Below are 15871 nucleotides of genomic sequence, written 5' to 3'. Positions count from 1 at the left end.
AGGCCTTCACTAGTGCTACGTCTGACTCAATCCAATCCCGAATAACTTTTATGGCTAGAAAGAATTTAATGCAGCTACAGCTGCGACACATATAATCAATAATAACCACATATAATTGCACCATCATTTAGTATAGCCACATTTTACTCACAAAAAAAGCCTTAATTATTGTGCAGATAATTCATCCACCTCAAGGAGATCTAATTACTCTGTTATCCAGATTATGGAGCGTTTCAGTTCAATCAAAATGTTCTTTTCCACCACTATGGAAGCTAATACTGAAAGTTGAGCCTGTCCTTTTGTATTTCTCTCATAAAGTTTTATCTGATTTAGGGCTGAAAAGGTCCATGGATATAGGGATTTTTTTAACTCACTTTTCTTCCGATACCGTACCCTAGCCAATCTTAGTTTGTAAAACCAGTAATGTTTCCCAAGGCGCAGACTCGCCAACTCACAATCTGGTTGCCTCAACCAAAAGCTGTATCCTCACTGATGTTATGCCCTAGCATGATTGTGAAGGCTTCTGGGTAGATTTCTGACCCTTGGAACAAGTAATGGCTGAAATGTGATTGGTCGAATGCTTAAATATGAAAGCACTCGTTTGGATTCAGCGTGCATCGTTAAGCAGCACAACCAGAGGAAAAGAAGTAAAAGGAAGCTGACAGACAAATTGTAATTACTTAATAAGTAATCATGGACAAAATATATTTGACATCACATGATTCTGATATATTTAGGCCAGCAGAGAAGGTCTTGCCTGCCCTGATGGCCCACCACGGTTTCACAGACTAATGCTGCAAACAAAAGCTAATATACCACTGAAAACAGATTCAGGCAACGGGACCCTGAGGAAGATTCGGTCCCTGGTGGTGCAGGGAAGCAACGCGTTGCTGAAGGAAAAATTGTGTTGTGGAGGAAGGGAAGCAAGGGAGAGGATGGAGATGGACGACAGGCAGGCGGCAAGTAGCATTACCTCATTGCCACGGCAGCCAACAGCAAAAGGAGGAGGAGGGGGTCCGATCAATCTATTAGTTCCTTCCTCCACAGTTACAGTGCAGTAAGACATCCACATTTGTCAATGCTAGACCTTACAGTATGTCATCAATACAACCCAGTTCAGCTTCTAGTCTTGTGATAACTTGAATTTAGAAGGTTTTTCACGCAGTGAGGTAAGTACCGTATTTTCTACATCAGATTAGATGGCTAACCCCTTAAAAATAGCAGTTTGCCATGTATTTTTCATATATATGGCGCACTGGACTATAGAGCGCATACAATTGAGATGAGACTACAGTAAGAGCTACCGTATAACCATTGGGCACTTTACACACCTACGGCATATAATAGCTTAATGATTAGTCAATAAGTTTCGCTGATGAAAATCGCAAAATACTGTATACAGCGACAGTTGAATCCGGATCGCGGCTCTGGTAAAGTGTTGGCGCCCTCGCCGCCACGACCCAGGTCCAAATCCCATTGCATACAATCAATTGCGATATTGAGTGATCAAGCATTGCTCGAACATTGAAGTATACCATAAAACCTGTAGTAGTGTGTAATAACGCACACCTTTAGTTACTGAATGCATTTCCAGTCTTTTCCACCGTATTCTGCGGTAGTTACGGCGCACTGGGTTATAAGGCGTACCATCAAATTTATCGCCAATTTGGGGTTTTTAGGTGTGCGGAAAATATGTTTTTTGATGAATCTGCATTTCTTCCCAGAGATGCATTGCAACACAAAGGGTATTTATTATAATGTCTTGTCAAAAGTATTTGCCATTTAGCAATCCAATCTTTCATTGTGCATGCGTTTATTGAATGAATAAGGGGGCTAAATGGAGATACATTGGCTTAAGTTGGCATATCGCCAATTCGAAGAAAGGATTTCCTTTCTTTCTCCTTTTCTGTCCTTGGGAATCCCAACTCCAGCTCGCCTAATTGAGTCAGAATCAATGTCAGTAGCATGGTGCTGCAAAACTCCAGTTGGGGCTTTCCTTTTGTTAGCCGCGTATGTTAAATGCTAGCCCTTGAGATCATCCAAATAGCTGGCATAAGACTGGTGGAAAATTTAGCATTAGGATCTTTTGGCATAATTAAAATCAGCGTCTCTCAACTGGTGGGTTTGGGAACAGTTTCGAGTTGGTCGCAGGCCTTTAACTTGGGGAAATCATGCTAGGAAAAGAACAAATAACTGAAGGTTAATACACTCCTTAACAGTAGATGGCGTTAATGGCTTGAAAATGTGAGTTGACACCCGCCATTTCAGACCACAAAAAAACACCAGTAAAGTTTGTTTACACATCTTAAGCATGGCCAAATGCAGATACAGTGGAGAACACTGATTAATTATATGGATTTTGTTATATTGAAGACAAAGCTACTGAAGTGAAGCTTTTAGGATTTCAGCGAAATGCAGTTAGGTGAGCATTAAAAGGACAGGTTGTATGATCTGACCCCTAGATGTCACTGTATGGTGTAGTGCAACCAAAAACGATCACTAAAAAGCACAAGGAAGACTCATAGTGACCAAACCACACAATTTTTTTCTCATTTTCCCCCAATGCTTTTGCAAGATTTTGTTTTCCAGGAACCGTAGCAGCAAGATGGGCGACAATGATGTCAGCTCCCTCCAGGACCTAGAGTATAGGTAAGATGAAATGCAAATTTCCAACCTAGGCGTATTCTAAAGAATGTAAATTAAGTATGTATTACAACTATTTTGTCTCATATTCTAAATGTATATATATATGTATATTATATAAATTTTACAATTTAAATACATTAGTATTTTTACACAGGATTCAAACTGCTTTTTCATGACCAAATTTGAGCACTTTTTAAGGACCTTCAAAGCCAATTTTCAAATTTCTCCTGTGACACTAAAATAAAAATTCCAGTGTAAAACATGTATTTTGCAGAGATACAAATATATCTGTAATTTTTGTCATTTTTAATCGTTTTTGTTTTTTTGTTTTTGTTTGTGTGTATGGTTCACAGTAAATTATCATGTGTTTACACTAAATGTCCTTCTTGTTGAAGTCTCTTCAACACTTTGCTCAGCCTTTGGTTGTGTTGTCCACAAAATGTTGCAGGCGTTAGACAATTTCTGGGCATTGTGAACTAAGTGGGAAAATTCTCGCCACGGATTGCAGAGCTCTTACAGCCCTGCTCAAAACTGACAGTAAGTGGGCAACAACTGCGAACATTTGAGGAGCTTCGTCGGGAGCTGAGCACACCCATTGTCCTGGCATGGTACAGTCCGGACAGTGCAACACAAGTTGCAGCGGACGCTTCTTCAGATGGATTTGGAGGAGTTCTGTCTCAGAAGAAACCATTACGTGAATGGTGCCCAGTTGCCTTTATATCCCACTTCTGACACCATGTGACAATGTTCTATACATTGTCTTTATGACTAAGACTTATGAGGGGAGAGTATCTTTTCATGCTACTTTACGAATACATCCGAGCTCATTGGTATCTCACAAAACACTGTCTTTGGGAATGGGCGTTACCTTTGATGTCCCTAGTCAAGCCCTAACACAGGCACATTAGTTTTGCTAAATGGTTCCTACCAATCTTCCCAGACAGTAATATGTAGCATACATTTTTAGTTGCAGGAAGTTCTTCCCATTACAATTTACCGCTGGGAAACGCTACCATAATTTTTTTTGCATAGCCCATATTAAATGTACTTCATTAATATGTAATCCTTGCACTAATACACGTTTCATTGTGTGCTGTTTAGGTGTAGCATGCACCTGTTGGGGGATGACGCTTCAGAGGAAAATGCAATACTAACTAATGGCAGCACATTGATCACAAGGAAAGAGTAAATGCAATGGAAAACCTAACCAATAGAAAGCAGTCTCTGCATCATTTTTGATTATACCTTACAAGCACATGACCGAAAATTCAAGCATTTTTCAAGCCTTGATAACACCGCATTAAAACTCGAGCATTTTTAAGGATTTTAATTAAGCCGTAAAAACCCTGTTAACACTAGGAGGCACTAAAAGAGAATGCTATTACTTGAAGGTATTTTATTTTGCGATTATTATCAATATTACTTTCTCTTTTTTAGACTGCACAGTATTTTCATTTAACACATTTGAAGAGTGGAGATTTTTTATTGATTTTGTCCTATTTTGTAATTAGGGTGGGATGGTGGGGCCTGATGTCAGACCAGTTGTGAACCGAAGATTTAAAGCACACTTCTGGGATAACTATGCACATAGACGTACCAAAATACAGTGCATCCGGAAAGTATTCACAGCGCTTCACTTTTTCCACATTTTGTTATGTTACAGTCTCATTCCAAATTGTATTAATTTAATCTCAAATACTCCATTATGACAATGTGAAAACGTTTTTTTTTTTTTTTTTTTTTTTTTTTAATTTATTAAAAATAAGAATAAGAAATCACATTTACATAAGTATTCACAGCCTTTGCCATGAAGCTCAAAATTGAGCTCAGGTGCATCTTTTTTCCACTGATCCTCCTTGAGATCTTTCTACAGCTTAATTGGAGTCCACCTGCAGTAAATTAAGTTGATTGGACATGATTTGGAAAGGCACACACCTGTCTCTATAAGGTCCCACAGTTGAGTATGCATGTCAGAGCACAAACACCAAGCATGAAGTCAAAAGAACTGTCTGTAGACCTGCGAGACAGGATTGTCTTGAGGCACAAATCTGGGGAAGGATACAGAAAAATGTCTGCTGCTTTGAAGGTCCCAATGAGCACAGTGGCTCTTCCTAGAGCTGGCCGGCCTTCTAAACTGAGCGATTGGGGAAGAAGGGCCTTAGTCAGGGAGGTGACCAAGAACCCGATGGTCACTCTGTCAGAGCTCCAGCGTTCCTCTGTGGAGAGAGGAGAGCCTTCCAGAAAGACAACCATCTCTGTAGCAATCCACCAATCAGGCCTGTATGGTAGAGTGGCCAGACGAAAGCCACTCCTTAGTAAAAGGAACATGGAAGCCCGTCTGGAATTTGCCAAAAAGCACCTGAATGACTCTCAGACCATGAGAAACAAAATTCTCTGGTCTGATGAGACAAAGATTGAACTCTTTGGTGTGAATGCCAGGCGCCATGTTTGGAGAAAACCAGGCACCGCTCATCACCAGGCCAATACCATCCCTACAGTGAAGCATGGTGGTGGCAGCATCATGCTGTGGGGATGTTTTTCAGCAGCAGGAACTGGCAGACTAGTCAGGATAGAAGGAACAATGAATGCAGCAATATATAGAGATATCCTGGATGAAAACCTGCTCCAGAGCGCTCTTGACCTCAGGTTGGGGCGAAGGTTCATTTTTCAGCAGGACAACGACCCAAAGCACACAGCGAAGATCTCAAAAGATTGGCTTCAGAACCACTCCGTGAATGTCCTGGAGTGGCCCAGCCAGAGTCCAGACTTGAATCCGATCGAACATCTCTGGAGAGATCTGAAAATGGCTGTGCACAAACGTCTCCCATCCAACCTGAATGAGCTTAAGACTTATTGTAAAGAAGAACGGGCAAAACTGCCTAAAGATAGGTGTGCTAAACTTGTGGGATCATATTCAAAAAGACTTGAAGCTGTATTTGCTGCCAAAGGTGGATCAACAAAGTATTAAGCAAAGGCTGTGAATACTTATGTAAATGTGATTTCTTAGTTTTCTATTTTTAATAAATTCAAAAAAAGTTAAAAAAAAAAAACTTTTTCACATTGTCACATTTTCACATTAATGGAGTATCTTGTGTAGAATTTTGAGATAAGAGATTAAATTGTATTAATTTAATCAACTGAATTTACTGCAGGTGGACTCCAATTAAACTGTAGAAAGATCTCAAGGATGATCCGTGGAAAAAAGATGCACCTGAGCTCAATTTTGAGCTTCATGGCAAAGACTGTGAATACTTATGTAAATGTGATTTCTTATTCTTATTTTTAATGAATTCAAAAAAGTAAAAAAAAAAACGTTTTCACATTGTCATAATGGAGTATTTTGTGTAGAATTTTGAGATAACAGATTAAATTAATACAATTTGGAATAAGGCTGTAACACAACAAAGTGTGGAATAAGTGAAGCGCTGTGAATACTTGTCCGGATGCACTCTAAGTCATAACATACCCAATTATGATATTTAGTCACACCTGTATTGATGGATGTCCTCAAACGATTTGGTGTTGTTGATTGCAAACACGCAGAGGAATCCTTCTCCGGTCCTCATGTACTGGTCCCTCATTGCACTGTATTCCTCCTGGCCTGCAGTATCCAGGATGTCGAGCAGGCAGGTCTCTCCATCAATCACAACCTGTTTCCTGTAAGAGTCCTGCAAAGCAAAAGCAATTTCACACTTTTCACATTTTTTATACAGAGTCTTTAAATACATCACTTCTTTGAAGGGGTGCCCGAGTTTGCTGACCCCATATAAATGACATCGCCTCCGATAAAATGATTCATACTTGTTTGGAGAGAGGGCAGGACACATGCTTCCAAGGCTTCAACATTTGGTACACACTTGTGAGCTATGTTGCCTTTTTTGCTCTCGATAATTGACTGATAAACTTAAGTATTGCTCCTTGCCTCGCTCTCGCTCTTTTGCGCAATTCTGATTATTGCTGTGCTGTGTGTACGATTGTGGGACGACCTGTCGTGACTTAAAAAAGACAACTGAAAAAGCACTCTGGTTTTGGCTGCATGTATGCAATCAAATGGTTTATTTCAATTTAAAGGTGGGTTGCATCCTTCTTAAGTTTCAGAAAACTTTAAAAAGTCAAAAGTTAGGCAGCCTCACCGTGCACAAACCCTCCCCCGTGTGGAGCAAACTTCTCAAGGCTTATGGTACGTTGGACGTGACGTGACCACAATATCATTGTTTCAGGACCCTTTTTTGCTTTTTTTTTTTTACTTTCTCCAAAACCCCAAAACACACTATTTTCTGTGCGAAAAAGGATGTCTATCCCTCATCTTAAGTGCATGCAGAAACAGATAATCAATTTAGAAATGTTCTCTAAAGGTTTTTTTTTACAGAATATTAAAGTTTTATTATTTTGCTTGAAGTTGATTAAACTCATTAAATTAAAGATTGGGAAAAAAATTAGATCCAATTTCAATCGTGCCAGCCTTAGTATACAATAACAATGTAAACAGCTCTATAGTTTCTCATCATCTTTAACAAAACAGCTACTTGATTTTTTCACTTACAATTTCCAGGTTGAACTATCCCCTCAAGCAACCAAGTCAGTGTGTAGCCCTCAAATCTGCAGTCACAAAAACATGGGATGGGAGTGGCTTTCCCTTTGTTTATCAGACCATAGGAGACAGGAATGCAAATAGACAAAAAGGACATTGTCTGCCTAGAAGCAGGCGTGGTGAGAAAAAGCTAAAGAAAATGGGAGGAGGACAAGGAGACAAAACTTTGCAAGGAGAGTATTTTTTTTTTTAGAATCTGTCTTCAGTTTTTAGAAAATTGTACTTATGTGGACATCATCCAGTCAATAATTCATGAATAAACCCGCACAATAAAGCTTTTTGCAATGGTAAAAATAGCTGTTATGGTAATGGAATGTTCAGAGCTCTAAATTAAAACTCCTCAAACTGCCTAATGGATCAAAAAGTCATCAAAACCAATTTTGGCCACACATGAGGCATTAGTGTCGGTCAGGTGTACACACGTTGAGTTCTGGACTGACAAATTAAATAAATATTCGGAATAAAGCAATAACAGGCGACTGTGCTAATTAACATATTTTGTATATACAGTAATCGTTTGCTGTATGGCGGATTACTTATCGTTGTTTCGCTACTCCGCAGATTTTCCTCGTGCATCGTGTTCTGCATTCTGAATAGCATAACAATCGCCCGCCACCTCTTTTCTGCCTGTGTCTTCATGTGCGTCAATGATGTTGAGGTCTGAGTTGTACGCATATGTATAACAGCTTGACAAACCTACAGTATGTATGTGCAAATCTTAATTTTCAATTTTCTTTAAAAGCCATCATTCCAATAAAATGCTCTGGATCACAAAAGGCATTGGTGTTCTGAGATTCCTTCCTACTCATCGAGACGTCCTACCAATGCCCAGTGTGCATGCTGACTCATCTTGGTAATGTTTTCGTCCTACCTATCATATGTGCCTTTGAAAGTGATGATACATTCAGTTGAAAAGTAGTGAGTACTTACTTTTTGGTTTTATTTAGTGTTATTTGACTCTTTTAATGCTTCAAAAATACAGTTTTTTTTTACGTAGCTTTTAAGCCTGGCGAGTTTTTCTGTGGTAAAGTTTTAGCGTGGTTATTGTAGACCATGGTAATCACGCAGTGTATATATGCATGCCAAATCATCATTAAAAGTTCTGTTTGCTACAAGTCTGAGTTTCAATGTTGCTGGTTTTACTTGATTATAAAGAAAATATAACTGATGTCAGATTGGCCTACGGTAGGATGTCTCAACAGGGTACATTTTGGCAGACACTGGCGGGCGGGCCCAAAAGGCACAGAAAGATGCTGTCTATCTACAAAAGTAGATAGACTTCTTCACCCGCTAAACTTGCTCGGGAGCTGCATGCCGCTCCCTAGTGTCTATCTGGAACTTTTTCAAAAATGTATTATTTTGTTTTTTGATTTCTGATTAGTAACAGAAAAGTGCCATTATTAACGTTTTCCAATAATTATAGAAAGACAAGTCTTTTTAAAGGCTTTTAATTTTTTACAGCCTGAGACCCTTTTTTGGTCCAATATGGCTCTTTCGATATCTTTGGTTGCCTAGCCCTCCCTAAATGAAGGGAAAAATCTGTTTTTCATGACGTCTACATTATGGCAACCAAATATCATTTGAAGTAAAAACAAAAATCCTTTACGCTCCTTAGTGCAATACATGCAGCAAGATTATTTTTAAAATTATAATTTGACAGTACCAAACCTATTCGTAGAAAAAACTGTTTATAGAGTAAAGTACTTTTACTTTTCAAACCAAACCTGGGCACTCCGGTCATCGAGGGCTGCATGACATTGCATTTTGGGTTTTTCAATGAATATCATAAGATTCTGCATGTTTATTTATGGATATAATAATAAAAATACCTATCGCCATTCTTTTGTTGTTTTAAATGCCAAAATTAGATGTATTTTTTAATAATTGTAAAAAAAAAAAAATGTAATATGCCCACAGTCTTTATTTTTTCCATATACTGCCAAGTTTTCAGATTGCTGATTGTATAAGTAGATACAAATATAAAATCAAACCTATAAATTTTTTTCCTTTTGGCCCTTCAGCCAAAATGTTCAACCCAACGCCGCCCGCGAATCAGAGGGTTTTTCCCCCCCTGTTCTATTTGCAGCATTCCAGGTGAATCGATGCAGGAATATGGAATTAAAAAATAGAAGTCTAACAAAATGGTACCTCTATAGTGGGGTCATATTCATCCACAAAGTGGTTCTGGATGAGCTGGATGGTGAGTGCACTCTTCCCCACGCCTCCAGCACCCACCACCACCAATTTGTACTCCGTCATCTTCACTGTTTCGGCTCACATACACAGACACTGCTGCAGCTGCAGAGAAGAAAAGCAAGCAGAGACAGGCTGCAATTTAGTCCCGGGACAAACTCAATACACATTTTTAACACAGGACATCCGAAATGTTTAGGGAAAATTTTGGAAATGTACTATAATCCATGACATTAAAAATATATACTCCTATTACTATTATTGCTATGTATTAGAACTGTCTTCATTGACATAGATAACAACGTGACCAGTGTTTACAACGAGATTAGCTTTGGCACTCCAAGATAAACATGTAATAACTAGGGCTGCAATAATTAGTTGAAGTTGTCGACAATATTTGCGAATATAGTAGACAATAAATTATATCTTTTCAACTGAGTGAGACATCTCTATATAAACATATTCTCTAAAGAGAGTTGCTCATCCGCAATAGCGTCACTAAAACTACAGCATGAATAAAAAGTATATATACCAAATTTTCAAAGTTTGGTAGCATTTAAGACAGTGTACGCCAAAGAAATTAACTACCGTAATTGCAAAGTTTGCAAAGCAGACCTTGTGTATGATTACGATACCTCTGTGATGCATGAACATTTAAAGAGAACGGTCAGACAGCTAAACAAAACAAAGTCTGACTCGCTTCGGTTAGATTCAAGTAACATTCAACTGTGTACAGTTTTGATGGCATGAATTTAACATTTTATTGCATGTATTTGCTACAGAAGAGAGCTTGAGTGTTATGCCAGGCTGTGCCTGCCAAATGTATTTGAAATAAATGCATGCAGTCTAAGGAAAACGGCAGTAAAAAAAAACATCAAATGTTAAAACAGTTTGATTTCAAACTGTTTTAAAATTGTTAAGTACTTTAGTTAAAGACATTGCGGTTGACCAATAATTGTACTTCTTTTATTTTGTGTTCTACTGATGCTATTGAGTCTGTTCTTGGACTACGGAGTTGAAAAATGTTTGACTTTAATTTATTATTTGTTGGCCTGCTCCTAAAATGTGGACAGAGGTTTATTTCACACAGCACAAAAAACAGTACCAACCACTAATTGACAAAAAGGAACAAAAAAATAATTTGTACCAAACACACACACAAGAAATTAGCTGAACAATACAATATTATCATAAACATGTGCCGACAGGGAGTTGCTTTAGCAGTGTTTGAATATGCTTTATAAAAAAAGCTCAACTTGCACACAATGGTGTTAATAAGTTTAAGATTAAAGATCAAGTTTAGAGTCAGGGTGATTATTGTGTCCTTATAAATTGTGCCATATGCCATAATAATACTCATACTATACGTTGTTATATCAATAAAAAACAGAAAACAATGATTCATGATAAGAGGAATCATCCACGCCACAGCAAGCAGTTGTCATCACTGAGATCCTCATTGACATGCTCACATCTTTGCATTGCAATGCAAAGTTCTCGAAAAAGGAAGCGTGAGTAAGTGAGCAAAAGTGATTGTGGTTACTTTTTGCTTGTTAATGTTGAAAATTATGTTACTGGGTTTCAGTTTGTTTCTTGTTCCAAAATCTCAAGTCCCCTGAAGCAACAAAAATACCTATTTTTTTGCACTTTTGAAAAGCATATTTTATACATTTGCAGGTGTAAACTATTAATTTGTTTGCATTTTTGTCTTTTGTTAAGTTATTTGACAAACACTTTTTAAAAAGTTTTTAATATTGTAAAATATAATGTTTTTCGCACAATTTTCTTAATTGTGAGGACAATTTCAATATTTGACTCAAGTAGTGAAAGTTAATAATGTATTTTTTCATTTGATTCATCAAATGATTGAAGAAATAATTGTCAGAATAATCGTTTATTAATAATTGTTAGTTTCAGCCCTAAATATGAGACTTCAAAGAGGAAAAATAAGATAAAAAAAGAATGTCAGGATAAACGGGCATTGTAATTCTCTGAAACTGGCATAGAATGTAAGTGCTTTAGAACAATAGTGCAATTAAAAAATATTCCAATGACAAATCTATGGAGGGAGCTCAAACTCTTTCTCAGCGACAGCCTCGAGACCCAACTGGTCTAGAAAAGATCTGTGTGGAGGGGTGGGCCAGGATCCCTTCTGCAGTGTGTGCAAACCAAGTGAAAGACTACAGGAAACGTTTGACATCTGTAATAGCAAACAAAGGCTACAATACCAAATATTATCATTCATTTTCTCTGTTGTTAAAATACTTATTTGCAGCTATATTACACAAATAAATCATTGAAAAAATAATGCAATGTGATATCTGGATTTTTCTTTTTAGTTTATCTCTTCCACAGGGGACATGCACCTACGATTAAAATTTCTGACCCCTCCATGATTTCTAAGTGGGAGAAATAGCAAAATAGCAGGGTGATCAAATACTTATTTTCTTCACTGTATATATTCAGTTTCCGCAATAGTATATATTTTTTCACGGTTTTATCTCGTCTTTTGTTGCCCAGATAAGAGGCATTTTATGCACGTTCCATTTAGCTGTTTTTCGAATCCTCAATATGTAAATTACATCAAGTATTGAATGTATTCATTTCATTGCTTTAATTCTATCAAAGAAATTAAACATAAAGTAAATTATTATTATTGCAATGACGTTAAACTTGAGAAAGTATCTTACAATAGAGGAGTCACGTGGTGCATCATTCTCCAGAGGATGCGCTGCATTCATTTTAGTCATGTTGATAGTAGGTTAATATAGCTAATATAGATACACACAGCACGTTTTGGGTTCATTATAATATACGGCTTACATAAAGCTATATGATAGATGGATTGGGCATATGGAAAGAATGGAAGGAGGCCGTTTGACTAACAGTATGTAGTGCAGAAGTGGTGGTAAATAGAATTAAAGGAAGGCCCAAATATGGTTGGATGGATGGGGTGAAAAGTGCTCTGGATGTGAGGTCCGTTAATTTAATGGATTCAAAAGTGTGTACTACTTGTAGATGTGAATGGCAAAGGATAGTTAAGAATGACTGATATTGACGCATATGATGCAGAGGGGGTAAACCAGTAAATGATGTCGGGCCCCTCTGCTGATTAAGGGTTGCATGGATGGGCAACTCACCCCTTGTTCTGCTGTGGCTTTAATGTTCGGTGTCAGTTTAGGAAGAGCAAGGGTGAATGAATGTTTGGTGAACGTGAGTGTGTTCTTAACTCAAGCCAACTCCAACGAGAGGGATATGGCTTTGGTATACAAATACATAGATAGAAAGATTTTCATTTTTTTGCGGAGACAAGTTTGTTTTTTATTTTGGGCCAATATGGCTCTTTCAACATTTTGCGTTCCCACCACCTGGCCTAGAACACGACAAATAGTGCACAGAGACCACAGAACAGTAACCTTTTTGCATTGGTCTGTTTATTTGAAGCGTTTGTATTTTTACTGACTTGGGACGCGACATGACATGTCAGCGGTTTAGGTAGATGTTACGATAGAGACCAGTACAAACATGTCTAATGCTGACTGGCAACATCTGTGAAAATATTGTCATTAAACTGGTCAATATTCACAACAAACTGGTCAATTGTATAGATAAGCTTGGAGACCACAGATGTAGCTCATGAGGAAATGAAATGAAATGATCTGCATTTATATAGCGCTTTTCAAGTCAATGACTTCCCAAAGCGCTTTACAATGTGTTCCACATTTCCAAATAGCGGCCTTGTATTGCAGCCATGTAAGACGCTAACCTGCTTATTGGGGGTATTAGGGGTTCAGTGTCTTACCAAAGGACACTTCGACATGTAACACGGACGAGCCGGGATTCGAACTGCGATCCTTTGATCCCAAGACGAGCGCTCTACCTCCTGAGCTACTGCCGCCCCAAATGACATTTATTTGTGTATGATGTGCACTCGCGTATAGCGTGCACCCATGATATATATATATATATATATATATACACATACATATATTGGTGCTACAACTAACGATTAATTTTATAATCGATCGGTCAATTATTTTTTCGATAAATCAAAAAAATCTAATTTCTAATTTCCCTCCTATTCAAATCTTGAAGTTTTGGAAAGATACACGATAGTGCACAAAACAAAATATTCTATGAGATAAAATATACCGTATTTTCCGCACTATAAGGCGCACCTAAAAGCCTTTATTTTTTTCAAAAGCTGACCATGCGCCTTATAATACAGTGCGCCTTATTTATGGATCAATATTAAGTCACAAAGTCTTGCAACTAATGCAGCAGCCGCCGACTAGATTTTCCCCCGAACGCCATGTAGTCCGCGGTGTATGCTGGGATTTATTTACCGGCGTTTCATTGGCTAACCAATGTGTCAATCATCATTTGAATCGATCACTATTGGCTAAAGTTATTCGGAGGTAAAGGGGGCGGATCCTTTTTATCATTTACAGGCTGGCATAGGCTAAAGCGGCAAAACAAAGCCTGCAATTGGCAGAAAAAGATGAATGTGAATAGCAAGTTCGGTTGTCTACGGCATAGAGGAAACCATTCTGTATTTGTAAATATTTTACTCTCCTGGATTTACTACACTCACGGATATAACAGGACCATGGTTGCACATTATTATTGAACAAAACGACTTCGGTGAGCTACTCCGGCTATATATTTTCCCTGTATCTTGTTTCAGGCTGAACTCGATGTTTCTGTGATAAGTGGTGCAGATAATGGATGGAATGGAGTGTCTATTTTTAAATTAAACTCAATTCCAAGTGTTTATTGTCATATGCACAGTAAAGTTGCGAGCGAAAAAGAAAATAGAAACTAAGGAATAGTTGGCATTTCTTGAATCCCAAGACTTTAACCTTCAGAATGATATTTGGAACGATGGATTTGAGTGACATCGTACGGACACCGCATCCGCACGTGTCTACGACACGTATTTGCTTCTTTGCAAGCTTTGGGAATGTTAAGGGGGGTTTGTCTGAACTATCTGACTCTTTTGTCGATATTCCCATTGTAGGTCTTTATGACCTTTAAACAGATTAATGGAATTCCTGATGTTGCATGATGAGTAAGCATCAAGAAAAAAAGCTTTCATGAAGATTTGGCAAGATGACGTCAAATGCAAGTTAGGGCTGGTAACCTAGTGCCGACCGCACACTCATTCAGCCAGGGGCGCATGGTTACAGTCAAAATGCAGTACGAATGTAACAGTCATTAAATCATAGAAATGGTGTCACAGTAGAATTTACAGGGATCAGAATGGAGATTTTCATTTTCAGCTGAAATAGCCAGGGTCGAGGAATAAAGCAGGGCACTCTCACTGCCAATACTCAGGTTCGATTCCCATTGCATACGATATTTTGCAATTTAGGTCAGCAATGTTTGTCATTTTGATCAATCTTTGCTCAAATGTGGTTTTACCGTTATACCTTAAATGGTAACGCATACCAATAATTACTGTATGCATTTACAATCTTATCAGCCGTATTCTGCAATATGTAAAGCACACAGGGTTATAAGGATCACTGCCAAATTACTGGCCAAATAGGGGTTTTAGGTGCGCTTTATAGTCCTGAAAATACGATACATTACTTTATAAATGCATAAAGAAAACTGCACAAAAGTTCAGAGACTTAATAAGGCCATGTTACACTGCTAGTGAGAATCATCTCGATTTCCAAGACTTTACAATAGAGATAAACAGATCTGTGAAGTATATCCACGTTCTTGAGTGCTTTGTTTTTAACTCCCTCTGTGTCAAACACAAAGATTAGCCATGCCTTGCACACTGATGTTAATGATTGACTGAAAGGTGGACTCCATAACTAAGGACAGTCATTAAGTTTGAATAACCAATCTTCACTGCTGTAAACGCTTGCATAGCTTGACAGAATCAGGAAGATTTGAGAATCGGAATTCTTTGATGTTTCTTAACCAAGAAATGTTTTGGTGAAGGTATTAACTGTTATTTACTTGAACTTCTACTTTAGTAGTTTTAGGTGGGATTCTTATTTCATCACAAAAGAATAACACTTCTGTTGTAACAACATCAACTAATTTTGAGGAAGGCGAAGTCGGCGTTGATTTGTGAAGGACATATGATCAAACAGGGACATAATGGTGCGAAAGGAACGGAAAATGGCAAGGCATTGTTATTGATCACATGCCAAATTTGCTGCAGGCACCATTGTGACATGGAAACATGATTGCCGCCATGGGATTTTGTCGTCAGTTCTTTTCGATAAAGTGTGGTGCAAGTGGGAGTTGTGTTGAATGATATCAAATTGTGCAGAAATGTAGCTCTTGGTATACCTTTAGGCTTTGGTCAAATAGAAGCTGACTTGATTACGTGTCTTCAAAATACTCCAGAATGGTCAATGCATTTTTACCAATAATTAAAAAGGTTATTTATTTAAAAATAAGACACAATATTACCAC

The 15871-nt window shown here is 38.0% G+C and overlaps 1 protein-coding gene across 1 annotated transcript in view; it reads right to left on the bottom strand.

The window, feature by feature from the left end:
* LOC148363262 (GTPase HRas) overlaps positions 1–15871 on the bottom strand; it is a 37762-nt gene that overhangs the window by 12802 nt on the left and 9089 nt on the right. Inside the window, exons 2-3 of the mRNA XM_088340883.1 lie at positions 9386–9535; positions 6136–6314 (exon numbers count right to left, since the gene is read on the bottom strand). Of these exons, the coding sequence (XP_088197009.1) occupies positions 6136–6314; positions 9386–9496 (290 nt within the window). The 5' untranslated portion in view covers positions 9497–9535. The remainder of the gene's footprint in view (positions 1–6135; positions 6315–9385; positions 9536–15871) is intronic.

This window comes from Urocampus carinirostris, chromosome 7 (assembly GCF_059441175.1).
Source record: "Urocampus carinirostris isolate Australia breed hairy pipefish chromosome 7, RoL_Ucar_1.0, whole genome shotgun sequence".
NCBI classification, from domain to species: Eukaryota; Metazoa; Chordata; class Actinopteri; order Syngnathiformes; family Syngnathidae; genus Urocampus; species Urocampus carinirostris.
The sequence above is the reverse complement of the archived record's forward strand: the minus strand, read 5'-3'. Positions and strand labels throughout refer to the sequence as shown.